The sequence below is a fragment of the Alnus glutinosa genome, chromosome 5 (assembly GCF_958979055.1).
Source record: "Alnus glutinosa chromosome 5, dhAlnGlut1.1, whole genome shotgun sequence".
Classification (NCBI taxonomy): domain Eukaryota; kingdom Viridiplantae; phylum Streptophyta; class Magnoliopsida; order Fagales; family Betulaceae; genus Alnus; species Alnus glutinosa.
Genome location: NC_084890.1, coordinates 21,773,726 through 21,801,388, shown reverse-complemented (window position 1 = coordinate 21,801,388; position 27,663 = coordinate 21,773,726). Strand labels below are relative to the sequence as shown.

The 27,663-nt window shown below is 38.2% G+C and overlaps 1 protein-coding gene across 1 annotated transcript; it reads left to right on the top strand.

Annotated features, from left to right (window-relative positions):
• The first annotated feature begins 3,320 nt into the window (after positions 1-3,320).
• On the top strand, positions 3,321-3,870 carry LOC133869081 (uncharacterized). Its single transcript, XM_062306052.1, has 2 exons — positions 3,321-3,541; positions 3,696-3,870. Exons 1-2 carry the CDS (start codon positions 3,321-3,323, stop codon positions 3,868-3,870), a joined length of 396 nt encoding a protein of 131 aa, XP_062162036.1.
• Positions 3,871-27,663: the final 23,793 nt, after the last annotated feature.

Below are 27,663 nucleotides of genomic sequence, written 5' to 3'. Positions count from 1 at the left end.
TGTAATCAAATATGTTCTCAGATACAATATAATCATTCATCCTTCCTAATCCACATTCTAGATTACCAAATTACTATCATCATCCATACAATTCCATCATTTCATACGTTTACATCTCAAAAAATCAGAGAAAAGTAATAGACTTGTTACAAGTGGTATCAGAACATCATCTTGGAGCTTCTATGGCAGACGACACCAGACCAAATCAATTGGTAGAAAGTGTGGCTACCTTGAAGGAAACAGCAGAGCAGCATGAGTAGAAATTTGTTGCAATGGCTACTCAGCAAAAACAAGACCTGGATGCATTGGAGTTTTGACTGGACAAAAGTTTGATATAATATTGGCCTAGATACAAGATCTTGTTGAATCAAGGAGAAGAGTCCACCTCCAGCAGAGCCTATCCATATCAACAAAGATGTAGATAAAATCCACTAATGGGAGGAACAATCAGGGTATAACAAAGGAAGAGGTCAGCAAGGTGAAGGCAGCAATTCCAAACATAAAGAAATTGAATTTCAACAAATAGAGAATCACGATGTAGAAGATTCCATTAAGAAGATAATAATGTATAGAGGTACAATGAGGAAAACAATTTATGCAGAACAGCAGTATCATGAAGTCAACAATGGATGGGGGCATCACCAAGAAGATAGCAGTGCATGGATTTCTCACTGGGGAGAAGGAAATGCGAGGATGCAGAATTTTAAAGACAGAAATACAAGGCATTACCAACAAGAAGATCACAACAGCATCTTTCCAAGGTCAGTTAAAATGAACTTTCCTAAATTTGATGGTATTGACCATTTCTATTGGATATATAAGGCAAACTAGTATTTCTTTTTCCATAAAACTCCATGTGACTATAAGAATTTACTTGGTTCTTTTCATATGGAAGGAAAAGCCTTAGTGTGGTTCCAAGATATGCACTATCAGGTTATTTACCTGAATGGGAGATAATATCTCAAGCATTATTGGATATATTTGGTCCTAGTTCTTATGATGACCCAATGGAAGCTTTAACTAGATTGAAACAACAATCTAGTGTGGAGTATAAGGGTAATTTTGAAGTATTACCAAATAGATTGAGGAGTTTGTCTGAAAATTACAAACTAAGTTGCTTCCGAAGCAGTCTAAAGGAGGAAATTAGGCTACCAGTTAGGATGTTCACCCCAAAAACATTGTTAGCTGCTTATGGTTTAGTCAAAATAAAGGAAGGAAGAACATGTTTTGAATGGAATGAGGAGTTATAGACCCTTTAATTAGAATGTTCCCAACTCGGATGTACAAAAAATGGGAATTCCAAGTGCCAACCAAACAATTGGAGGAGCCTTCAAAGTTGTTGTCCCAGTTCAGAAAATCTCTCATGCTCAAATGGAGCAAAAAAAAAAAAAAAGAGTTATGCTACAATTATGATTCTAAGTGGCATGTTGGGCATAAGTGTCCAAATCCTAGGCTTTTTGTAATTGAAAGTGTAGAAATTTGGGAAGAAGAAAATATTGGCCAATTAGTGGAAACTGTAAATCAAGAGACTAATTTAATGGAATTTACCTACAGTGATGTCAACCCTGAAATTTCATAACATGCTATTACAGGAAGCAACCATCCTAAAATTATGAGAATTTTTGGTAGGGTGACAAATCAAACAGTAGTGATTCTAATTGATAGGAGGAGTACTCAAAATTTTTTAGATCCATCCATTGTGAATAAAATTCATTTGCTGCTATATAAAATGACAAGAATAAAATTGCAAGTATCTAATGGTGAAGAATTGCTTAGTGAAGGCAAGTGCACTGGTGTGAGGGTAAAAATGCAGCAATTTTCTTTCATTACTAAAGCTTTTTTCATTGTTTTAGCAGGATGTGACATGGTTCTTGGCATTCAATAGTTAGTCACTCTAGGTCCTATTCTATGGAACTTTAGAAATTTGACTATGGAGTTCATTATTTCTAAGAAAACAGTTTGTTTACAAGGGCTAGCCTCACCTAATCTCTTGGTAGAAAAAAAATAAAATTAAAAAATCAAGAGGGAATGAGGACATAAAAGGAGATTTCTTACAGTTATTAGAAAATGTTGAAGATTCCTAGGCATGAGGAAGTCACGACTATAACAGAAGTAGTAGGGGATTTTGGAGATGTTTTTGAGGAACAAAAAGGTCTACCACCAAGCAGATCTCATGCCACTTTGGTCAAACAAGATGCAAAACTAGTATGTGTTAGACCCCACAGTTATTCATAATTTCAAAAAGAAGAGATAGAGAAGAGTGTTAGGGATCGGAGTTACTAGAGACATGAGTCATTAAACCTTCTCAAAGCCCCTTCTCATCTCCCGTACGTTTGCTGGTCAGAAAAGCTTATGGGTTGTGGAGGATGTGTATGGATTATAGAGCATTGAATAATGAAGCAATGAAAGATAAATTCTCAATTTCGGTTATAGATGAGCTTTTGGATGAGTGACATGGTTCTAAAAAATTAATAAAATAAAAAACTAAACTAAACTATTTCTTAAAACAAGAAATAAAAATAAACCAAAGGGGGTGGATTAATACAAAAAATAAAAAATAAAAAAAATAAAAAAACTATTTTTTTGGGATAATGCAAAATCAGTCCCTGTAATTGGCCTAAAATATAAATTGCTCCCTGTAGAATAAAAAACAATTCAGAGATCCTTAGGATAGGCCAAAATAACAATTTAGTTCATGCAGTAAAATTCCGTCAAAACACTAGATATATTTCGTTAGTGTCCATGTGAGCACCATGGGGGTTGCCTTCGGGCCACCCTAGAGCCACCACTAGGAGTGGCTCGAAGGCCACCCCCTACCTCGAGTGGCCCACGAGCCACTCTAGAGGTGGTCAAGGGTGGCGCATGGCCACCCCCATGGGCTATGGGTGGCTGGGGGTGGCTCGCAGGCCACCCCTTGGTTTTTTCTTCTTTTTCTTTTTCATTATTTATTAAAAAATCATAATTTTTTAAGTTTTTAATTTCTTTAAATTTTTAGTTTTATATATTTTATATATATATATCAATGACAGTGACACTTGTCGTCAGTTTATTGCTGCTGACGTGGCACACGAACAGAATCCGTCAAGTGTTTTGATGGAATTTGACTGGAGGGAGTGATTTGTATTTTTGGCATACCACAAGGACCTCTGAATTCATTTTGATACTAGAGAGAAGTAAACCAGATGAACTAATTTTGCATTTTTTTTTTTTTTTTTTTTACTAAGAGTGACATGGCACCGTATGAAGCTTTGTATGAGAGTACGTGTAGATCGCCATTGTATTGTGATGAAGTTGGCAAAAGATAATTGTTAGGCCCAGAAATGGTGCTGGACATGAAAGAGAAGGTCGCACTCATCCGGAAGCAGATGCTCACCGCCCAAAGTCAACAGAAAAGTTATGTGGGTAAACATCTCCGGAAGCTTGAGTTTGAGGTTGGTGACCTTGTGTACCTCAAGGTGTCGCCAATGCAAGGCATAATGCATTTTGGTAATGCAAAACTAAAGGAGATGACAATTGAGACACAAATGGTTAAATTTTTAAGGTTAGAACCATTATCAAATAGATCATTCCAAGTTTTAAAGAGTGTGAGTCCTCAATGTACAAGGTCGAATTGCCTCATAGCTTGGCGGGCATTAATGACGTCTTCCAGTCTTTCAATTGCGGAAGTGTGTTCATGATCCCTCATATGTTATAAGCTACAAGCCTCTTAATATTCAAGCAAACTTGACATATGAAGAGCTTCCCGTGCAAGTGTTAAATCCCAAAGAAGAGCAATTGAGGACCAAGACCATAACCCTAGCGAAGATCTTATGGCAAATTCACGGTGTAAAAGAAGCCTCATGGGAGCTTGAGCAAAAGATGCAGGATTGATATCCCCATTTGTTTGAGTAAACTCAGGTATGATCACTTTATCACACTATTTTCATGTCTTCCTTTAGATAAAATACATGTTTGTAATCTCGTTTAACGACTTAGAATTTGAATTTCGAGGAAAAAATTCTTATAAGGAGGGAGGGATGTAACGTCCAAGATGTTAATTAATTGTTAAATGAAAGAATTGGTGCTCCCTTAATCTTTTGGGAGATCCAAGATGTCTTATTTATAATATATGAATACAATGTTTGGTCTTACGATATACCAGGCATGGAACCATCTATGGGAACTAGTTACGGCCGTATATAAATATGAAAGGAAAGGTGGTATGTGATATATGGAAGTAGCCATTGGTGATGATAATAAAGGAATGAAATCAGTGTAGCTGTTGGAGGTGTAATGATTGTTATGTAATATATGCAGGGAAGTAGCCGTTGGTGGTGATAATAAAGGAATGAAATAAATGTAGCCTTTGGAGAGTAATATTCCTGTAGACGTTGGATAGGAGTCTCACGTGGGAATCCGTGATTATTGGTGTGGCTTATCTGGATCATGAGCTGGAGCCATAGGATTATTGTTTACAGCCCCCTGCAAGCTGATGGGGGAGTAAAATCCCATAAGCTTGTCACGGAGAAAGAGAAAACGAGGTGAGGTGAAACCTTTGGTGAAGATATCTGCGATTCGATCATGGGTAGGCGTGTAATGCACTGTGATATCTTTATTGAGGACCTTCTTGTGGATGAAATGGTAATCAACTTCAATATGTTTTGTCCTAGCATGGTAAACAGGATTAAAGGCGAGGGCAATGGCACCAAGGTTATCACACCAGATTGTAGGAACAGTGGGCAGTGGGACATGAAGATCCTTAAAGAGCATGCGGAGCCAATAGAGTTCAGCAGTGAGAATGGCCAAAGCTCTATATTCAGCTTCAGTGGAGGAGCAAGACACAACAAGTTGCTTCTTGGCACACCAGGAGATCAAATAGGAGCCAAAGAAAACACCAAAGCTTGTTGTAGAACGGCGATCATCAGGGTTGCCAGCCCAATCAGATTCATATAAGGCTGCTAAACAATGTGGCCTTTGGAAAGGAGGAGGCCATGATTGGGTGTACCCTTCAAGTAGCGAAGAACCCGCTTAGCGGCTGTCCAATGGAGAGTGGTTGGAGAGTGTAAATGTTGACAGAGTTGATTGACGGAGTATGCAATATCTGGCCGAGTGAGAGTGCAATACTATAAGGTACCCACTACCTGTCGATAGATGCTGGGATTAGGTAGAGGGTCGCCAGCTGAGGAAGAGAGCTGAGATCCTGAAGCACATGGTGCGGTGTAAGGTTTTGCTCCAACCTTGCCCGTTTTGTGAAGGAGATCGGTGATGTACTTGGTCTGCCGTAGGTGGAGCTTGTTGGAAGTGCGAGTAGCCTGAATGCCAAAGAAAAAGGATAAGTCATCGAGATCCTTGAGAGGAAATTCTTGTTGGTGTGCATAGATGAGAGAAGAAATGGCAGTCTGATTATTTCCTATGACTAAGATATCATCAACATAAACAAGTAAGAAAATTAAAACATTAGTTGAGTGGAAAAAAAAAAAAAAAAAAGAGGGACGAACTAACCAAGGAACCAGAAAAACCAAGCTATTGTAAGGATAGAGACAATCGATTGAACCATGCCCATGGTGCTTGCTTGAGGCCATATAAGGCCTTATGTAGTTTGCAAACAAAGGTAGGGTGATGGGATCCACAAAGCCCTGGGGTTGCTCCATAAAGACATCTTCAGTGATAATGCCATGTAGAAAGGCATTGGAGATGTCGAGTTGCGTGATTTTCCAGTCAAATTGGATAGCAAGGACGAGTACGAGTCGGATAGTAGCTAGTTTAATCACTGGACTAAATTTCTTAGTGTAGTCAATGCTGCTTCACTGATCAAATCCTTTAGCAACAAGGTAGGCTTTAAATCTGTCGATAGTGCCATCGAGTTTTCTTTTAATTTTGTAAACCCATTTATTGCGAATCAGGTGTTGATGAGGAGGTTTGGGGCATAAAGTCCAAGTGCCATTTTTTATAAGAGCCTCATATTATTGATGCATCGCCAAACGCCATTTAGGAGCTGAGTTGGCTTGGCCGAAACAGGTGGGTTCAATCTCGGGAGAGATAGCAGTAAAGGCTTTAAGGGGATGGGTGGTAAAATAGTGAAGGGTGTAATGTGGGAAGTTCTTGGGTTTAGTGGAGCCAGTACGAGACCTGGTAGTCATGGGATGTAGGGTCGGAAGGGAAGTGGGAGGGGGGAGATGTGGAGGGGCGGGAGGGGCCTGAGTGGGTGAGAGGTGGACTGGTATGGAGTCAGGAGATGGGGTAGACACCGAAGGGGTAGGAACGTGTGTAGGTTGGTGTAGGGGAATAGGTGTGGAAATAGGTGTGGTAGATGAAGTTGGTGAAGGATTAAAATTTAAGGCAAGGCTAAGGAGCATGACAGGAGTCTATACCTGGGCTGGAGTAGTTGTGGAAGAAGTAGGTTGGGTAGCCTTGGCTGGAAAAAATTCTTCATCGAACACGACATGTCGTGACACATAAAATCTTTTTGAAATGGGGTCAAGGCACCTACAACCACGTTGGTTAGAGCTATAGCAAAAAAAAATGCACATTTTACTACGAAAGCTAAGTTTATGAGTAGAATATGGTCTTAGTAAGGGATAACAAGCACATCCAAACACACGTAGGATAGAATAATCAGGTTCTTTTTTAAACAATTTAAAGTAGGGAGACATGTGTTTAAGAGTAGATGAAGGTAAACGATTAATTAAATAAATTGCAGTTTGAAAAAGCATCTATCCAAAAACAAGTATTTAGATGGGATTGTGCGAGAAGAGAAAGACCAACTTCCATAGTATGCCTATGTTTACGTTTTGAAATGCCATTTTGTTCAGGAGTGTGTGGGCATGTGATCCTGTGATAAATCCCATGTGTTGTTAAAAAAGATGTAAATTGACGTGACATGTATTCACCCCCCCCCCCCCACCCTCATCGCTTTGAAATTGTTGTATTTTGCAAGAAAATAAGTTTTCAACAAGAGTTTTAAATTGAACAAAATAAGAAAAAACATCTGATTTCTAATGAAGAGGGTACATCCAACTAAATCTAGAATAGTCGTCGATAAAAATAACATAATATCAATGACCATTAGTGGAGGTAATTGGTGAGGACCATACATCAGAATGAATGATTTGAAGGGGTGACAAAGACTCACGGCTAGACTCAACAAAAGGCAATTTCTTGCCTTCTCCTAATTGACAAGACGAACAAAGGTGGGTTTTAACTAAAGTGCCAGAAACAGGGAGACTTTGAGATGTGACTAGGCGATGAACAACAGGGTCAGCGGGATGTCCAAGCCTTGAGTGCCACACGTCAAAGGAGGTCTTTATGCCTAGAAACACAGTGAGACCATGACACTTATTCAAAGAGGTTCTCTTCAAGTAAATGCGATACAATCCGTCTTCACTCGGTCCTTCCAAGAGTGTTGCTCCCGTTAGGATGTCCTTAATAAAATAATGAGAACTGGTTAGTATGAAGTAACAATGATTATCAATACAAAAGCGATTAATTGATAATAAATTAGCGGAAATTTTTGGACAATGTAAAATATTTTTCAAGACAATACGTGAAAGAGGAGTGTGGAATGTGGAGGAACCTGTGTTTTGGATTTGTAATCCAGTACCATTACCTACTGCCACAGATTCATCACCTTGGAAAGGTTGTTGGATATAAAGATTTTAAAGTGCAGAGGTAATGTGAGCATTAGCCCCGCTGTCTGCGAACCAATGTTGCTCATCCTTATGAGAAAAGTTTGATTGTGCTATCATAGCAGCCAATTGTCCAGGTGGATGTCTACCTTGATAGGCATAGTCCATCTTGTGGTAGCAATCCACGGCACAATGATTTGATTTGCCACAGATTTTGGCAAGGGGACCTGGAAGAATTACCATTGAAAAATGGGGATGGGCTGGAAAAGGATGGTGGAGACCGAAATTGGTGCTGCTTGTGGGACAATGGCTGCTGTGGAAAAAGAGCTTGTTGCTATGGAAATCGGTGTGGTTGGCGAGAGAAATGGTGCTGAGCGGGCTGTTGCGTATTGGACAAAAAATGGTGTTGTCTTGGTCCATGGAATTGATTTTGGAAGTGTCCTCTATGGGATCCTAGATGGTATTGGTGGAATTTGGGTAGCCCACCATATTTCTTTTTCTCATAGGATGAGTTTGTTCCTCTTTTGTGAGTGAAGAATGCCAAGCTGCCAATGTCGGATTGCATGGTTGAATTTTGATTTTCAATCAAAATTTCATGAGTCAATAGTTCTGCCTGAAAATCTTCAAAGGTTAAGTAATTATCCTTTGTAGTAAGGGAATAAAATTGGACAAAATATTATAAGAAGAATTTAAACCACTAAGGATAAATGAAATAAGATCCTCGTCAAGAATTTGGTGTCCTATGGTTGTCAATTGATCAGCCAAGGATTTGGCGGTACGAAGATATTCTGTGCAGGTTTGTGAGCCTTGCTGCAAAGTGTGAAGCTGCCGCTTAAGATGGCTAATTCTTGATTGTGATTTCGATGCAAATCTGTTGGCAAGATGAGTCCACACTTGGCGCGCAGTGGTCAACCCATAAATTGTTGCCAGTACATTTTCAGCCAAGGTGGTAGTGATCCAACTGAGAATAAATTGATCCTTCTTTTCCCACAAAGCATGAGCAGGATTGGCAGTTTGCTTTGCTTCATCTGTTGGGTCAGTAACAAAGGGAGGAGGTGATGGTTCGGAGCCATCAAGTATTCCCATTAGCTCATTTGTTTTGAGCAAAGGAACAATTTGAGACAGCCAACTCATATAGTTGGGACCTTCTAGCTTAACTTGAATCATATGGATAACATTTAGTAGTATAAAAATAGGAGCACCAGAGGAGGAAGCCATGAATAAAAAAAATTGTGTGGGCTAAATGGAAAAAAAAAAAAAAAAAATTGCGTGACCTTAATATGGCTCTGATACCATGAAAGAATTGGTGCTCCCTTAATCTTTTGGGAGATCCAAGATGTCTTACAATATACAAGGCATGGAACCTTCTATGGGAACTAGTTATGGCCGTATATACATATGAAAGGAAAGGTGGTATGTGATATATGGAAGTAGTCGTTGGTGGTGATAATAAAGGAATGAAATCAATGTAGCTGTTGGAGGTGTGATGCTTGTTATGTAATATATGCATGGAAGTCGCCATTGGTGGTGATAATAAAGGAATGAAATAAATGTAGCCTTTGGAGAGTAATATTCCTGTAGACGTTGGAGAGGAGTCTCACGTGGGATTCCGTGATTGTTGGCGTGGCTTATCTGGATCATGAGTTGGAGCCATAGGATTATTGTTTACATTAAAAACATAAATTAGAGTAATTAAGTGATTAATTAGGTAAAATGAGGAAAAAACACTTAGGAAACATTTAGAATTGAGTTTCTAAGTTGTGCGTCCAGACATACCAATTCTGTGTCCGGATGTGTCATGCAGTATAATAGTGTCCTCTGGCGTGTCCGGACGGCTTGTGGACGGGTTGGGCAGTAGGTTCACTTGTCAGCACATGTCCGGACGGGCAAATCTTGTGTTCAGACGGGCTTGGCAGAAAGTTGCATTTTCAGCGCATGTCTGGACAACCCACTAACGTATCTGGACAGGCCTCGGTAGAAATTGCTAGAAGCGAATTTTCAGCTCATTTCTTCCCCTATTTCTCTCCTCCCAAATGATTTCTCTCCATCCTCTCTCTTAGGGTTTGATAATAAACCCTAGATTTCGGTAGATTGAAACTTCCAAACTCAAATCAGACACCGGAAACATGATCCTTGCTACAAGATCTACATTTTCACCGGTCGTTTTGAGGTAAATCCGAAAATCTTAACTTTGCTAGATTTTGAGTAAATCCTTAGGTGTTTGAGCTTAATATCTCAAATCTCTTTAGGTATTTGGTGTTCTTGAAGTTTTCTAGCAAATTCTCAAGCATTGGGTTGCATTTTTGGTGAGAAATCAAGGTAAAACCCAAAACCCTAGATTTTTCTAAGTGTTGTAAAATTAGCAATTTGTGTGTCTAACCCTAAGATAATCTTATGGGTTATTGTTATTAGTTAATGGGTTGTCAAATGGAGCCCTAAAAATTTATGGGTTTTCCATGGGTCTTAATTCTTGAGCAATTCAAGAATTATGTGAGAATTTAGAGTTAGAAAATATTGTGTTAGTATTAATTGTCATCACAATGTATTGTACAGTGATACATTGCATGGCGTACAAGGAAGATTTCTTCATAGCCAGTTGTCAAGCAGCGTAGGTGAGTATTCAACTGACTGAGAAAAAGATATTACATTTTGTAAAGTTTTTACGAAGAAATGAATGTTAGATTTATGATAAACCAAGCCAATGATATTTTGAGATGATATATGCTTGTGATTGATTTCAATATCTTCAATTATGTTAAGTTATGTCTTAAGATGATTTCAAATGAGTTAAGGTTTCATGTTACAATGAGAATGATGTGGAGAGCATGAAATGTTGAAAATTGCATAAGTGTGTGAAATGTGATGTACTGAATGTTATTTGTCATTTTAAGAATAAATTTAATGAGATAAATGACTAAAATTAATTTGACAATTGGAAAATACAATAAGACGCGTAAAGAATGTTTTATAGTTTAAAGAAATAAGCTATATAAAAGAAAAATAAGAGAAAAGGAATTGGAAATTGAATAAATGAGAAAATGATGTAAAAATATGTAAGTATACACGGCGCATCCGGACGCAATATTGTGGGCGTCCGGACGCGCCCACAATATTTGAGGTAAATCACTAAACTCGCATTTTTTGGAGATTTTTAATAAATCTTGTAGAAATGAGTTTAATTTGGCGTTTTCTCTAGGTTTGGTGTGGTTTGGAGTTGCTAGGAGCTTCCCGAGCATTTGGTCTTCGCTTGTCGAATTTTTGGTAAGTTTTTCATAGACATTAGTTTTTGGGTATTTTATTAAAATTTTATATTATTGTGATTAACCCTAAGTAATGCTTATGCGTTAGCAACATTGGGTTTATTAAAGTAATTAGGAATTATGGATAAATATTTAGGAATTTTGGAGTTTTTATGGGTAAATTAGCAATGTGGCTTTTGAGAGATTCAAAATGCCACCTAGTGTGATTATTAATTAGAATGCTAATTAATGCAATGTATTGTATTTTAGCGGCACTTTACGGTTGAGCTTAGAGTCGTTTGGCTATTAGGAGTACAAGCGATCTGAGGTGAGTATTCTACTCACTGAGAAAATATATATTTTTATATGTAATAGATTGATATATATATATATATATATTGTTTATGAAACCGAACCGACCATATGATGAAATGTATATGTTTTGGATAATTTGATTAGTTTCGATTATATTCAAATTATATCAATGATGTTTAAGAATTGATGCATGATTGAAAAGTGTTGAAATGGTTAAAAGTGTGTGCTGCGGTTGGGATTTAAATTATGCAAATTGCTTGAGAACATGTCATGTTGAAACTGTTTATGTTTTATGAAGAAACGGGATTTGAATGATTTCAAATTATTTGATGAAATGTTGGATTTGTTTAGTTTTAAAAGAACATGATTTAGTAACAGTATGATTTTACAGCATGATACAGTAGTGAAACATATACTGGTTAAGCACAGAGCGTAGAGCATGTAGTATAGAGCATACATACAACAATAGTACAACAGTAACAGAACGAAGAAAACACAGTTAAACAGAAGTTATCAGCATCGTGGGGGACCCAAGCCCCAGTAGACCCAGTTTCATGCATATCATGTATAGCATTGTTTCATGAGTGATATTTTTATGTTATGAGTAGCTTTTACTAGACGTGTTGATATGCATAAGTGTCTTAAATGAAAAACGTTTATGTATATTTCTATCGGATAATCGCATGTGTTAAGATGCCATACATTGAACTTGAATGTACATGGATTTATGACTGCCCAGGTGCGAGTAATGGCATGTCTATAAGTAAGAAGGTTGACTGTTATTGTTCTTCAGGAAAGACGTGTTAGCATATTGAGTTTAACTCTAGTGCTCACATGATCTACTGATGTTCAAGGCATGAAGCTGAAATATTATTAGAGATGGTGTTGCAAGTATTATGTTGAAGGATGATATCCTAATATGGAAGAGTAAAATGCCATGTTTTATTGCTTAAGACCTATGTGTAGGCGTGATATCTGTGATGGAGTGATCGTGTGCACATATGTCTGAGCCACCATTGAAAAGTATTATTATAGAGAGGTCTATATGTAGAAACTTCCAAGCGGTAGACTGGAACTTCTACATTTGTTCACAGCTATATAGTATATTTTAAATGTTTTCTGAATAGTCGGTGTTTACTGTATTAGATATTGGTAAATTGTGGCTGATATAGTGCTCGCATGACTAAAAATAAAAGAAAGGTTGGTTCATTATGAAAACTCAGCTAGTTTTATATCACTGAGGTCTTAGTATGTTTTATACTGAGACGGTGGTCTCGTTCTTTCACCTATGCGGATATGGATACCACCACAACCGTGTAGATGATATTCCTATGATTGCAAGTACTCCTGAGGCGAATGATGATCCGGTAGCATTCTATTTGGTTACTACGATTGAAGCTTGTAGCGACAGTCGTAGAGGGATAGGACTATGGTGTCCTTATTTTGAGTACTTTTGTATATGGCTTGTGTTAGGTTTTGATTGGCTACATTTTGGTTGACAAAATCACTTGTATGTAAAGATGCTTTCAACAGGGATTCCACTGTTCAGAGTAATGTCAGAAATTTTTGCACAACTTGAAAGTTAGAAGAATTCAGGTTCCCTGTCAGTCGTCCGGACGACGTGCCATCCCATCCGGACACCCGACAGATCAGCATCATCCGTCCGGACGACGTGTTTTTCCGTCCGGACCCTCCACTGTATCAAGAAGCTTCTGTTCCAGCTTGCATTCATTCGGACGACTCAGCAGCCAGTCCAGACGCCTCTCAATGATCGATCAGCTTCAGATTCTTTCCAAGTTCAAAATAAGGGAAGATTGATACAACCGCCCGGACGACGTGGTTTCTCGTCCGGACGCGCTAATATATAAGGGAAGAATCACAATTCAAATTCAACCATCCGGACGATTGTCAGCATGGTCCGGACGCGCGTGCAACTGATATGGAAATTGGCGATTCGACTTCAAACCGTTCGGACTCCTGCCCTTTTTGGTCTGGACGCGCGCATAGCAAATATGGAAATTGCGTGTTGAAGATCAAACCCTTCGGACGGCCATCCACCATGGTCCAGACGCGCGAAGCCATATATGGAAATTACTTGCAGCGGACATGCAACCGTTCGGACGACAGTGTCTGAACATCCAGACGCGGCTCTTAAATAGGAAAGATTTTCAGCGAAAATCTCAGAAATTCTGGTCGCACAGTTGTCCGTCCAAACGGCCCAGGTTCACCGTCCGGACGGCGTCCGTACATATTACTGCAGTCACACATTCCATCCTTCAGCCTATAAATAGAGGCCCCTGGGCATTGAGAACTGCAAGAATTCGGTATTGAATTCCATCAGAGCTTAGAGAGTTATTTGTGAGATTACTACGTTACAACTGAAGTCTATCTTAGGGGTCGGCCCTAAGGTAAAGGATTCTATTGAAGACCCGTTCAAGTAGGAGACCTGGTTAGGAGGCATTCGTGTTGGGTTACACGTTAGAGAGCAAGGTACGACCACTGTATCGGGTATATGTGAGTGCTACTATCTCGTATCTAGTCTTGTCTTATAAATAGTAAAATCTGCCCCGGAGTGGTTTCTCTCATCTTGAGTTTCCACTTCGTTAACAAAAAATTCTTGTGTTGTTTATTTTCCGCATTGTTTATTTTTGTTGACACTTTGAGCACACACTTGCTATTTAGAAGTCAATTTCGTTTTTCAATTGGTATCAGAGCGGGCACACTCCATTGAAAGGATTTATTTCCTGAGTGTGATCCTCATCTCTTTGTGACTTCTATTTTTTTCTTATTACACCTTTTATCATGGATTTCTCTTAGTCATCTGAAGAAAATTATGATATTGAGCTCTCTAAAGTTTTTACAAAATTCGATAAACTTATTTCTCCAAAAGAGTTCAAAAAGGTGAAGCAAGAAAAAGAGTCTTTAATTGTTCAGTTGTCTGAATCACATGCTATGATTGACTCTTTGAAATCTGAAAATACCATGCTATTTGACTTGATTGATACACTTGAGAATAAATTAAAGGAATCTGAAAATCTCTTGAAAAAATTCTCAAGTGATAATTTGAAAAGCATGATGCGTATTCATTAAGATATTTCGAACAAGCCTGGTTTGATTGTTGATATGAGTACTTCTACTTCACATACTTCTGATTTTGAATTAGATTCTGTTGATATTAAGCTTGTGATAGTAGATGCAGCTTGTTCTGAAAATTCTTGCTTGAATAATTGTGTGAAGCCAAAATCCAAGGATACAGGTACACAAGCTCATGATAACTTTGTCCCTACTTGTCATAATTATGGGAAAATTGGTTATATTAGGCTAAATTGTTTTTTGTTAAAATCCCATAGGTCTTGGATTAAGCAGGATGCTCAGAGGAAAGGTAAAGTTGAAGAGTCTTCCTCATCAAAATATGTCTCTCCTCATAGGAGACATATAAAAGGTAAGGGCAATATTGTGTGTAAGAATGCTAACCATATTTCTGCAGAAAAAGTCAAGCAGCATTCTAACAAAAGAAGCCTGCCCACTTGCCATCACTGCGGCATCACCGGTCACATCCGACTCAAGTGTCCACAGCTCCAGGCTCAAAAGCCGAAGAAGCTGCCAACAAGAGCTACATCAAGGAGCCTTCTACCTCCTACGGCTCTTCAAGCTCCACGGCATCAGTAGAAGTTTGTTCCTGCCAATCAGAGTGGCAAACCAAAGAAGAACAAATCAAGGTGCTACAAGCCCAATGGCAGCCATGGCTATGAAGGATTACTGAGCCTAATGCAAGGTATGCTAAGGAGAATGGACAACATGGAGAAGACATGCGAGCCACCGCCACGGGTCAAGCAGGTATGGGTCAAGAAGGATGGGACCATTCACCCCTTGAGGGGGAATGGACTCACCTAGTGTAGGTGAAGTCTCCCATGCCTAGGATTTTGGTTCCTAAATCCTAGTGCATGTCAGGTATGTTTGCATTGGATAGTTGATTGTGCCATATCTTATTCATGCCTTACATTCTGTTAGAGGAACCGTTTATTTTATCCCCTATATTTTCTCTTGTTGTCTTGAGAAACATTTGCAGATATTTTTTTGGAGATGACAGTTAAAGCACGTCGGGCGGCTGCTTTTTTGTCTTGGTATTTCTAAACCTCTTTCCTTGAGGATTGGTTTGATTTTACCTTACATGCTGGGATTAGATGCCATTTCCTTTTCCATAAGCATGTCTTTGTTATTTTTCTGTTTATTGGTTTTCAAAAAAAAAAAAATATATTGGGGAGAAGATGCGGAATTTTATTTTTTCTTTTGATAGCTTTTCAGATATTGCATGTGTTTTTGCCTGATATCTCAGTTCATTATGGATTGATTAAATATGCTTATATATGATTGAGAGTTTATGCATGATATCTGCTAAGTTTTCCTATTACATCTTAATGATAGATAGTTACTTTCCTCATGCAATGAAAATGCGCACTATCTAAGACTTCCCTAAGGTACATCTTTTCCTTCTCTGACTCTTTGCCTCTATGAGATTCTGGATGAGAGAAGAGGTTTTTGTTAAGATGGCCAAATTGACCAGATGCTAGTTAAACCTAGAACCTAAAAATTCTGGCACTCTCTAGGTTGCAGCATCACTAGAATCAAGCAGTAACTCTTCAGTTTTTTGTGCTATATGCTTACATTCACTGCTTTTGTGCTGAAATAAGCCTTGTCCTTCATGGTGCAAGTAAAATTTTACCTTGTCCTTCATGGTACAAGTAAAACAAGTAGGTGCTAGATCTTAGGGGGAGTATATCAGATGAGGGTGGCTAAGCCCTAGTAAGATAAGGTTTGACTTTTGGCTGATCTTTCATTGATTTTCTCTCTTGTTTGGAAAATCTGGTTGCTTTTTGTCATATCAGTGAACTTCATACCTTATTGAGAAAGTCTTCACACACACACACGCGCATTGCATGAGTTGAGTAATCTATTTAAAATTTCTATCTGCAGGGAAATTTGTACTTATTGAATACTTAACTCTCATTTATATCTTTGCATATTTTTGCAATGCTATTTGACTGCTTTATCAGTTGATTATACATGCGTGTTTTGAAGCTGACTTTAGGAAAAATATTTTTCTGCAAATTTTTCTCAAGTTTTAGATTTTCCATGTGAAGTGTCCAGACGTGATCCTTATAGGTTTTAATCCGTCTCTTTGCTTTCTCTGCCATACACACATCTTTGCATTTTTATCATGTCATGTTGTGTGTTTTTCTGGTGGATTTCTCCAGAGATTTTGGCATTCTTTGCACATCTCTTCTCATCCCATGATCTTCATTGTGTCTTCCATTATTCTTTTAAGTTTTTGTGCTTTTAGAATATTGGAATATTTGTTGGGATATTTTCTTGAGATAGGGTACATGAAAATCCTATTATGCCTGTGCGTTGGGTTGATATTGATATATCTGGGTCATTTAGATTGCGATCTTTGCTTTCGTTAAACTTTGGCATCCATTTGACAGCCGTCTTAAATACCACATTATTTTTGGGACTAACAGGATCTAATATTTCTTTGTGGTGTTATTTTTGGAAATAGTTCTGTTTAAATCTTTTCAGGAATATGACATCCAGCGGCTCCCAGCACAATGTTTAACAGATGGATCCTTTGGAAAACTGACTGTTGTTGAAATCGGATGTTCAAAATTCCAAAGGTTTCGGGATTAAGATGAGCTTTTCCCCTAGCTCATGCAGAGCCTTCCGTAGCATTCCCTCAGATCTGCATCAGTTAGAGGTTCAATGATGAATCTCCTCAGTTATCTTGCAGACCAGTTGCTTAGAGGATGTCAATCTGCGGATAACCAGGTTCTGGCTTTGCAAAATCAAGAGATTGAAGATTTTTTAGTCCATGGTTCCCGGCTTCCTGAGCTAGAAGCCGAAGTAGTACAAATCCAGCTTTTACTGATTTCTCTCTGTTACTTGATTTCAGTGGTTCAGCAGGATTTGGTACTTGGAGGATTTATGTTCCTCTCTTTTGGGCCACTTCCAGACTCTTCTCTATTTTCCTGTTATTTTGGATTTTAGAATGTTTTTGTCTGTGGATATTATTACTCTATTTACCCTTGTACTTTTGAGACATTGAGGGGGAGTAATTGTTGTGTGGTTTTTCTCATTACTCTATTTTACCCTTTGTCCCTTTGTGACAAAAAGGGGGAGTAATATTTGATTTGGACTGAGAATGTATTTCCAAACCGGTCAAGTGATTTTTGTCCCATAATGGCCAAAGGGGGAGTTTGTTAGGTTTTAATTGGCTACATTCTGGTTGACAAAATCACTTGTATGTAAAGATGCTTTCAACAAGGATTCCACTGTTCAGAGTAATGTCAGAAGTTTCTGCACTGCTTGAAAGTTAGAAGAATTCAGGTTCCCTGTCAGCCGTCCGGACGACGTGTCATCCTGTTCGGACGCCCGACAGATCAGCATCATCCGTCCGGACAACGTGTTTTTCCGTCCGGACCCTCCACTGTATTAAGAAGCTTCTGTTCCAGCTTGCATCCGTCCGGACGTCTCAGCAGCCCGTTTTTCCGTCCAGACCCTCCACTCTATTAAGAAGCTTCTATTCCAGCTTGCATCCGTCCGGACGTCTCAGTAGCCCGTCCAGACGCCTCTCAGTGATCGATCAGCTTCAGATTCTTTCCAAGTTCAAAATAAGGGAAGATTGATACAACCGTCCAGACGACGTGGTTTCCTGTCCGAACGCACTAATATATAAGGCAAGAATCGCAATTCAAATTCAACCGTCCAAACGATTGTCAGCATGGTCTGGACACGCGTGCAACTGATATGGAAATTGGCGATTCGACTTCAAACCATCCGGACTCCTGCCCTTTATGGTCCGGACGCGCGCATCCCCCATGGTCCGAACACGTGAAGCTTTATATGGAAATTACTTGCAGCGGACATGCGACCATCCGGACGACAGTATCTCACCGTCCGGACGTGGCTCTTAAACAGGAAAGATTTTCAGCGAAAATCTCAAAAATTCTGGTCGCACAGTTGTCCGTCCGGAAGGCCCAGGTTCACCGTCAGGACGGCGTCCGTACATATTACTGCAATCGCCCATTCCATCCTTCAGCCTATAAATAGAGGCCTCTGGGCATTGAAAACTGCAAGAATTCGGTATTGAATTCTATAAGAGCTTAGAGAGTTATTTGTGAGATTATTGGAGCTGATTTGTTTCTCAAGCCATTGCAAGTGTGTTATTGCTGCGCTACAAATTAAGTCTATCTTAGGGGTCAGCCCTAAGGTAAAGGATTCCATTGAAGACCCGTTCATGTAGGAGACCTGGTTGGGAGGCATTCGTGTTGGGTTACACGTTAGAAAGCAAGGTACGACCACTGCATCGGGTATATGTGAGTGCTACTATCTTGTATCTAGTCTTATCTTCTGAATAGTGGAATTCCTGGGTTTGGCTGCCCCAGAGTGGTTTTTCTCATCTTGAGTTTCCACTTCGTTAACAAAAAATTCTTATGTTGTTTATTTTCCGCATTGTTTACTTTTGTTGACACTTTGAGCACACACTTCCTGTAGCGCCCTAGATTTTAAGACATATAATTTAAGGTCTTAACTTAGAATTCAAATCTAATAATAAGGTTAAAGAATAAAGATGAATATTTATGTGAATAAATAATCATTCGTCTTATAAATTGTTTTATAAATATATTCAATTGATTTAATGAACTTTGTTTTAATAAAACAGATATTTATTTTATATCCGAAAATTATTGAGTTAATAAATAGACAAAATAATTAATCATTAGATTAATTAACTTTATTATATAATTGTGCAAAATATTATTTAACAGTTTATTATTTAGTGTAATAATAATGTGTATTAATGTTCGTAATAAAATATCCTTATTTATAAAATGAATAGACTAAAAACAGGTTTAGAATAATAGTTTTTTATGAGACAGATTTTATTAAAATGACTCGATGTATAAAACTCTAACAATTGATAAATTGTAGAATAATCAGCCGTCGTCATCCCTGCGCTTTATTCCATTAAAACCTTTTAAAATCCTTTATCCTGACAGCACGTTCTCCCACCCCTTCCACTCATCACCCTCACATTTTTAAATTCATTCAGCTCGTCCTTCGCTCTAATTTAACAGTACTCACCAGCATGGTCCCCACTTCCTACACTCATTACTCTCACATTTATAAAACGCACCCTCACCCCTCTGAAAATCGCACGCTTCTTCCTTCTTCTTTCTTCTCCCTTCTCCTGCTTTGTTGTCCTTCCTTTGCTCTCTTCTAACCAAGAGATGCAGAGAGACCGAACAAGAGAGTGAGAGACCGTGGGATTGAGAGGAATTAAAAGGGAGAAATCGTGAGAGAAGGAAAATCACAGAGATGAGAGAGTGAGACTGAGTTAGAGAGAGACAGAGATCGAGAGAGAGTTTGAGAGAGGGATTGCGAGAGAAAAAGAAGATCGATGAGAAAAAGAGGGAGAGCTGGAGTTGGAAACCGAGAAAGGGAGAGAACCGAACGGAGACCCGAATTCCAGTTGGTCATCTCTGGAGGTTCGATCCTCTAGGGCTCGCCGTTGGGTGGCCGTGGGTGGCCTGGAGCGCAATTCCGGTGACCTAAGGTGCGATTCCCAGTGATGATTCCAGCAAGATTTTCGGTGATTTTTCCCTGCAGTTTTCTAAGAAATTCTCAGGTATTTTTCCTGTAAAATTTCTGGGTTTAATCTTATGAAAGTTTTAGAGCATCTTAGGATTGTTATTTTTTGGCCGAAAGTTTCAGTGAGTGTGTGTTGAGCTCTTAATTGGCCGTATCCCCTGTTGGCTGGAATTGTGAGTCTGTGCTGAAGATTCGTGCCCCTGTGTCGAGATTGAGTTTCTGATTTGATCTGATTGGGTTGTGTTCTGGATCGGCTTAGCCGTGTCCCCTGTTCCGGTTGTATAAAATTTGATATTGGGTTGTTCTATGGGTTCGGTCAGTAGTGTTGTGTAAATGGATTTGGGTTGTTGATGAGTCCCCTGGTTTGTGGATTTTGATCGAATGGCAGTGTTTGTGTGTGTTTGAAGTAGATAGCTTTGGAATGGATTGTGAAGGTAGTTTTTCACTGTAGTGGCCGAATGGTATGGTGTTATAACTATGCTACGTTTTGAATTGAGTTGTGGACTTGATGCTGACCGAGTAACACTGGGTTCAATTATAGCTGAATGGACACTGAATCTGGTTACTGGTGATATTCAGATTTGTTGTGTTTTCCTTGTATAGTTTGGTTGCTGATTTTCTGAGATTGGAAATTTATTGGGTATTTCGATATATTAATGAGGTTGTGTTTATTTAAGATTCAATATTAAGTTATTCTTTTTTTAAAAGTGATTCTAGTGAGGGAAAAGAGTTTAGATGGTATTAAATTAATACTAAAACTAAGACATATTATGATACGTGAAAATAAGTAATATTCCTGAATGATGATGTTAACACTTTATGTGTATATGTATTTATAATTATGCAGATGATGAACTGAGAGACTATACAAAAAGATTGTTAGTATTCCTTACTCACACAGAGTGATACACGTAGGGCTTTCTTTAATGTTTTGATATCTGCTTTATTTAATAGTATGCAACTTGTTTGGAGCATGTTGTTTGTAACATTGCATGTGTTAGTTACGAGTTAGAAACAAGGCAAAGGGATAGACATCCCCAGGTTTGAGGCCCTGGGAGGGATAGACAGCCCAGGATTGAGGCCCAGAGGAGGGGACAAGACATCCCCGGGTTTGAGGCCCTGAGAGGGATAGACAGCCCAGGATTGAGGCCCTGAGAAAAGAATAGAGGTCCTTGGGTTAGAGGCCCTTGGCAAAAGAATAGAGATTCTTCGGTTTGAGTTCTTGACATAAGTGTTTATGACTGTCGTCATATTGTTGCACTACATATTGTTGTATCACATATTTTTAATTAAATTAGTAATCTTATCATTATTGAAAGCAGTTGACTAACCCATATATTTATATATGGGCGGTATAGCCCATTATGCAGGTACGAAAGAGTATAAACCTCAAGGATTGGATTTTGTTAGCACTGAAGAGTTAGAACTATTTATTAATGTAGCTAATGATTGTAGTGATTTCTTTGTATCAATTTGAAATGTAATATTTTAATTACATTTGTCACTCAGTAAACTTTGATGTATCTTTTTAAAGAAAATAAATATATTCCACTGCGTAAGTTATTTCTGATGTAGTAATGTCACGTGGAAACTAGAGGTTTCCGCTTACGAATTTGCTGGACCAAATTCGGGGCGTTACACTTGCTATTTATAAGTCAATTTCGTTTTTTAGCTTGTGACGTATGTGTCACGTATTATTTTGTAGGAGCCATTCTTTTGTATAGTTTTATGTATTTAAACCTTAAACAGATAGACTTATGTTATGGCTCACTTTTGTATAGATAACAGGTTTATTTATAGTTATGCTTTTCCGCTACGTTTGATGTATCATATGTATTCCGTTGTAGCTGTAACTCTGTGTATCTAGTGCATGTTATGGGCATGTGCCTATGTTGGCTGAGCGACACGTAGTCGTACCACTATGATGACTCATTTTACGTTTTGTTTAAAAAAAAAATAAAAAATAAAAAGAAAAGGGTCGTCACAGCAAATTGTATCAAAGCAGTTAGCTTTAGGGTATGTTAGGAAAAGCGGAAAGCGGAAACCTAGGGTTGAGTTAGAGTCTAAGTATAATGAATGTGCCTTAGGATTCTAAAAGCTTTGATACAGATAAAAGAAAATTTTAGGATTCTTGTATGCATTACATGGATATTGTGATGCATTTAACCTTTCTTGCACAGTATTGTTTAAGTGGCATTTTATTGTGCAGACAAGAATATGTCGCCGAGACGACACCAGGCTCGACGCCGCTATCGGGATGAGGAGTTTGTTCGTGGGAGTGGCGATATTGCACCACCACCTCCACCACCTCCTCCACCTCCTCCACCACCACCACCTCCTCCGCCCATGCCTGATATAGGTTAGTTTGTGGCAGCCTTGATTGCCGCTATACCCACACAGAGAGAGCGTAACGACACTGTAGGGTGTTCTTCAGCACTTTTCAGTCAACGTAACTCACCTGAGTTCTTCGGTGAGGAGAGGCCTATGATGGCTGATAACTGGATTACTTCTCATGAGGACTTGACTAAAATGTTGAGCTGCACAGAAAGTCAAAAAGTAGCTTATGCAGGCCTGAAGCTCAAGGGTGAAGCTAATTATTGGTAGAAGTCCAAAAAGCTCCACCTGACTAGAGAGTACGGGCAAGGTGTTCCTATCCCCTATTAGCGTTTCAAGCAGGAGTTCAACGATCGTTTCTTTCCTTGTGCGCAGAGACAACAGTGTGCAAGGGATTTTCAGGATCTGAAGCAGGAGACTATGTCAATTGAACGCTATTCAACTGAATTTCAGAAGTTGTCAAGGTATGCCCCATCCCTCATTCCTGATGAGGAAACAAAAGCGGAGAGGTTCCTTGATGGCCTGACGCTGCGCATTCTAGAGAGGATCATCTTTATGAAGGTGACGGATTATACTGATATGGTGCATACGGCCACCATGGCAGAAAAGGGGATCAGGATTGCGGCTGCAGATTTTGTTAGCAGGAAACGGTCGGCGTCTACTGGAGCACATCCTCCACCGCCATCCAAATGACAATCTGGGAGTAGTAGTGCGGGGTCCCGGGGAAGGACGAGCACTTATTCCAGCCAGGGCAATGGTAGTAGGCCACGATGCAACACGTGTGGGAAGCTACATTCTGGTGAGTGCAGGATGGGGTCGAATGCATGTTACCGATGTGGCAAGTCGGGCCACTTTGCTAGGGAGTGCACACAGATGGGTGCATATAGGGGGCATGGATCACAGGCCAGTATTAATCAGTCGAGGCCTACAGCATCAGCACTGGTTTACTCTCTCACTCCGGATAGTGTGCATGCCGAGGAGAATGCTACTGATGTAGTCACATGTACAATTCCATTGTTTGGTAGCATAGCTTGCGTTCTATTTGATTCGGGTGCTACACATTCGTTTATCTCATCGTCATATGTGAAGTTGTGTAGACTAACCACTGAACCACTAGAACTTACCATGTACGTGACTACTCCGTTTGGTGACGCTATCAATCGTAGAAAATGTGTGGATAATTGACCTATGGAGATTGAAGGAAGAATTTTTCCAACGAAGCTTGCTGTATTTGGCATGCTGGGCTTTGACGTTATTCTGAGCATAGATTGGTTAGCGAAGTATGATGCTATATCAATTGTCGCAGGAAGTTACTTTCCGACCTCATGGCATGGATGAGTTTTGATAAGTGTCGAATGTTGCACATTCAAGCCCCTTAACTTATATATGTTAATTCCTTAGCATTGTTATTTGTTTGATTTTGTGTTGTTTTAATGTTTTCAGGTTTTAAATAAAGATACAATTAATTCCATTGATTTTGGGCTTAAAGCACACTTTGAGAAGACCTAGAAGATATTGGTAAGCTTAACCAATCATAATAGAAGACTTCTATGATGTGGTTAAGTTTAATCAAATCAAGATAATTATTAAATCGAAATTTCTCTACTAAGAGTCAAAATCGGATTGGGTTTAACTTTTGACTCAGATATTGGATTGCAATGAAATTGGTGGCGTTCGAAAGATAATAAAAAATAAAACAAATATTTCAGAAATAAATTTTCCCTAATTCTGACTTTTACTATACCAAAATCGCCCCTCAATAAAAGACCGCAATCCTGGACGAATTTGGAATTCTTTTCCTACTTGGACAAGAAGACTCAAAAGATAATTTTTCTGGAATTCCAAGAGCTTTTAGGCCTCTCCTAGTCTCTATAAATAGACCCCTAAGCATCAAGAAAAGGGGTGCGTGTGCTGGTGCTTGTGCTTAGATTTAGACAGAAAATTCTTCTTGGAGGCTTGATGTAACGCCCCAAATTTGAGCCTGCAAATTCGTAAGCAGAAACCTCCAGTTTCCACGTGACATTACTACATCAGAGATAAACTCTCGCAGCGGAATATATATATTTTTTTTTTCTTCTAAAGCCTTAGGAATTGATAGCATAACACATTTAAAGCTGACTGAAATACCTCGGTACATTTATTAAAAGTTACTTATGTTTATCTTTACATGTCATATGCACACTAGGTGCATCAAAATTAGTGCCACAAACAGCACGTAAGCTTATAACATAAAACATGCTAAACATGACACCGTTATACATATTTACATGCCATAAAACAAAACATAAGCACAACTAGTAATTTCTAAACTAGCACATAATCGCTCGTTGAATGGTTTAAAAAACCATCAAAACTGGCATATGAGTCCATGCCTTCATTCTCCATATCTGCATCAGTAACTATGCAAAGACAAACAAGTGAGTCATCTATTTTCGTATCTACGTTACCATCAATCTAATAACAGTTCATATAGAATGCAAATGTAAGGGTTGTATGAATATGCATCGTAGTAACTATTTAGTTTGTGTTTTAGGATCATCTTACTTCAGACCTCTCGTTCTAGGTTATCTGAACCCGTTCACGTCCTTTGCCTCACACTTAAAGTCTTACCCGTTTGCACTGGAATCCTACCGGTCCCAGCATTAGTTATATATTAGGACTTCGGACACCCCTGGGTCACTCTGAACCCCCTGGATCTACTGACTAGCCTTCTTTCCCCTTGCTACTACATCAGCTTGTTGATGGCTATCTCATCAGCCGTTATATTAATTGGACACAACATGCAATGCATGAACAACCACATGCAATAAACACACACCATACAGTCCTAATGAAACATAGAATCATTTCTCAGTAAGTACATCCATACTTACACTCTTCCCCGTGTAGTCCTTAGACTTCTTTCCTGTATAAAAATCCATCCATACAATAATATACAAATCAATTATCTATCAAACAAATCATTGTTTATAGACTCTCATCTCTTTATATTTATTATTATCCATCACTTCATTATATTTGAGACGATCACTTACGATAATCGTAAAACCTTGGTTCATAATTTGATGATGAGGCTATATGACCAATACCACCAAATATGAACTTGAAGGATTAAAATATATCATAAGGACAATAAGAGTAAATATGATCAACTCATGAAGGTCATAAGATCAGTCATGAGGATAGTGAAATTTAAATACGAAATATAAACACGATCAACTCATGAAAGTCATAAGATCAGTCATGAGGACAATGAAATATAAGTACAAAATATAAATACGATCAACTCATGAAAGTCATAAGATCAGTCATGAGGACAATGAAATATAAGTACGAAATATAAATATGATCAACTCATGAAAGTCATAAGATCAGTCATGAGGACAATGAAATTTAAATACGAAATATAAATACAATCAACTCATGAAAGTCATAAGATCAGTCATGAGGACAATGAAATTTAAATACGAAATATAAATACAATCAACTCATGAAAGTCATAAGATCAGTCATGAGGACAATGAGATTTAAATACGAAATATAAATACGATCAACTCATGAAAGTCATAAGATCAGTCATGAGGACAATGAAATGTAAAAGCAGTTTATATTACCCTTTACTTTAATTCTTTTATCTCTTAAGCTTATTGGGTCTTTTAAACAATTCACAAAAAAGTAATGAAATCAAATAGTAAGGAAGAAGTGTCAAGATTTACTTACCAATTTGATTTGGAGAGAAAAATAACTTCAAGAACACCGAAGTGGTTGTGTGGTAGAAGGAGAGAAAACCAAAGCACAAAGCTTTCAAGGAAGTTGTCTAGGATTTGTGTGGAAAACAAGGAGCCTTGCATGCTTATTTATAGGAGGAAGGTAGGGGTATTTAGGTCCAAAATGTAATAAAAGAATTAGCTTATTGGATAATGTCTTGTAAATTTGGAATTTAGAATTTTCGTCCAACTAGAGGGCAGCCTACTCCGAGAATTATTTTGATGGTCAAACCTACTCCGATTGACGTGAAATTTTGAGGGTAGATAGAGGACTTTATGACAAACATTTTCTCTTTTTGGTTCGTCTCATTTTGAGTTCGTTTTGACGTAGTTTCGGTCAAGTCAAAGTTTCTGTCTATAAAGCCAAAATATCTTTTATCCACTTTTTGCGTTCACACTTGCTTTATTGATTTTTCCTCCTTTTCATGATTACTTTTGAGATATCCTATCCTTTCATCATTACTCTTGTTTTTTATACATAAATGTTTCTAGAAGCATGGAGATATTATTCTTGATAGTTTTTCGTTTAATATCGACAGTTGGGTCATTTAGGCTCGGGTCAAAAAGTCAACTGGTAGACTTTTTTACTAACTTTTGTCATATGATAGATCTTTCTTTTGTAAGCACAACGATTTTTGAATTATCTAAATCTGAGTTCTTTTGACCTATTTTCGGTTCAATCAAAGTTTAAAGCTTAAATGTAATTTTTAAGTTTTTAAGGGTTTTTAGGTTTTGATCTTTTAATTTTTCGAAACAACTTTAGGTTTGCTTATAAAAACATGTGGATATTGTCTCCTCAACAATATCAATGATTTCTTAAGTACTTGAAATTACTGGGCGTTACACTTGAGAAGTTGAAGAGGAGAAGAACATGGCAGGAGGCCATTCCAGCACCACGATGAGCGGCTAAATTCGTACTAGGGTGTTGATGTAGCCCTTTCCAAGTAACAATGGTTTAATTGTATTTTAATTTGGTATTTTCTATATGCATGATGGTTGTATAACTGTGAGAATTGATCTTAATGTTTATATTCAATCATTATGAATTTCTTATCTTGTCTTAGAAAGTCTTTTATATTGATTGAACTCAATCCTTCATATTTTCTGTGATTATGTGAATGATTGATACAACGGTTTTAATTGATATATGATCAAGAGGGTTAGATAGACCATTCCTAGGGAATACGGATTATACTACACCCTAGTTTAGTGTAATTTAGGTAGACAGTTCGTACCAACAGAAGATGAGTTATACTATTCCATTGACTGTGTGTATCCTATTAAAGATGTAGCTAATCCATACCTAACGAAGACGGGTCGTACCGCATCTTAGTGGTTAGGTGGACAGTCCATGCCAACCGAAGATGAATTATACTTATTCTTTAGAGGTAATTTCTTAACTACTCGAGTGAGACGAGTCCTATATCATGCATAGTATGAATTTCCCTTGTTAATTTATGATTGACCATTGTTATGCGGTGAGTAGTGAAATTAATCCCTTATTCTTTATCTCATCCCTACTCTATTTATTTTTATGTCTTTTACTTTTATGTGTTTATTTTTAGAAAACAAACACCAAATCAAACATCTTTTAAATTAACTTATAATTAATCTCGAAAACCTTGATAATAACACATACGTAGTCCTTGAGGTTCGACACCCTCTCTATAGCCTTATCCTACAAGGATTCGTCCTATTGCGAGTGGTAATTATTATTATTGATATATTTTGGTAAACAAAAGACCACATCAAGTT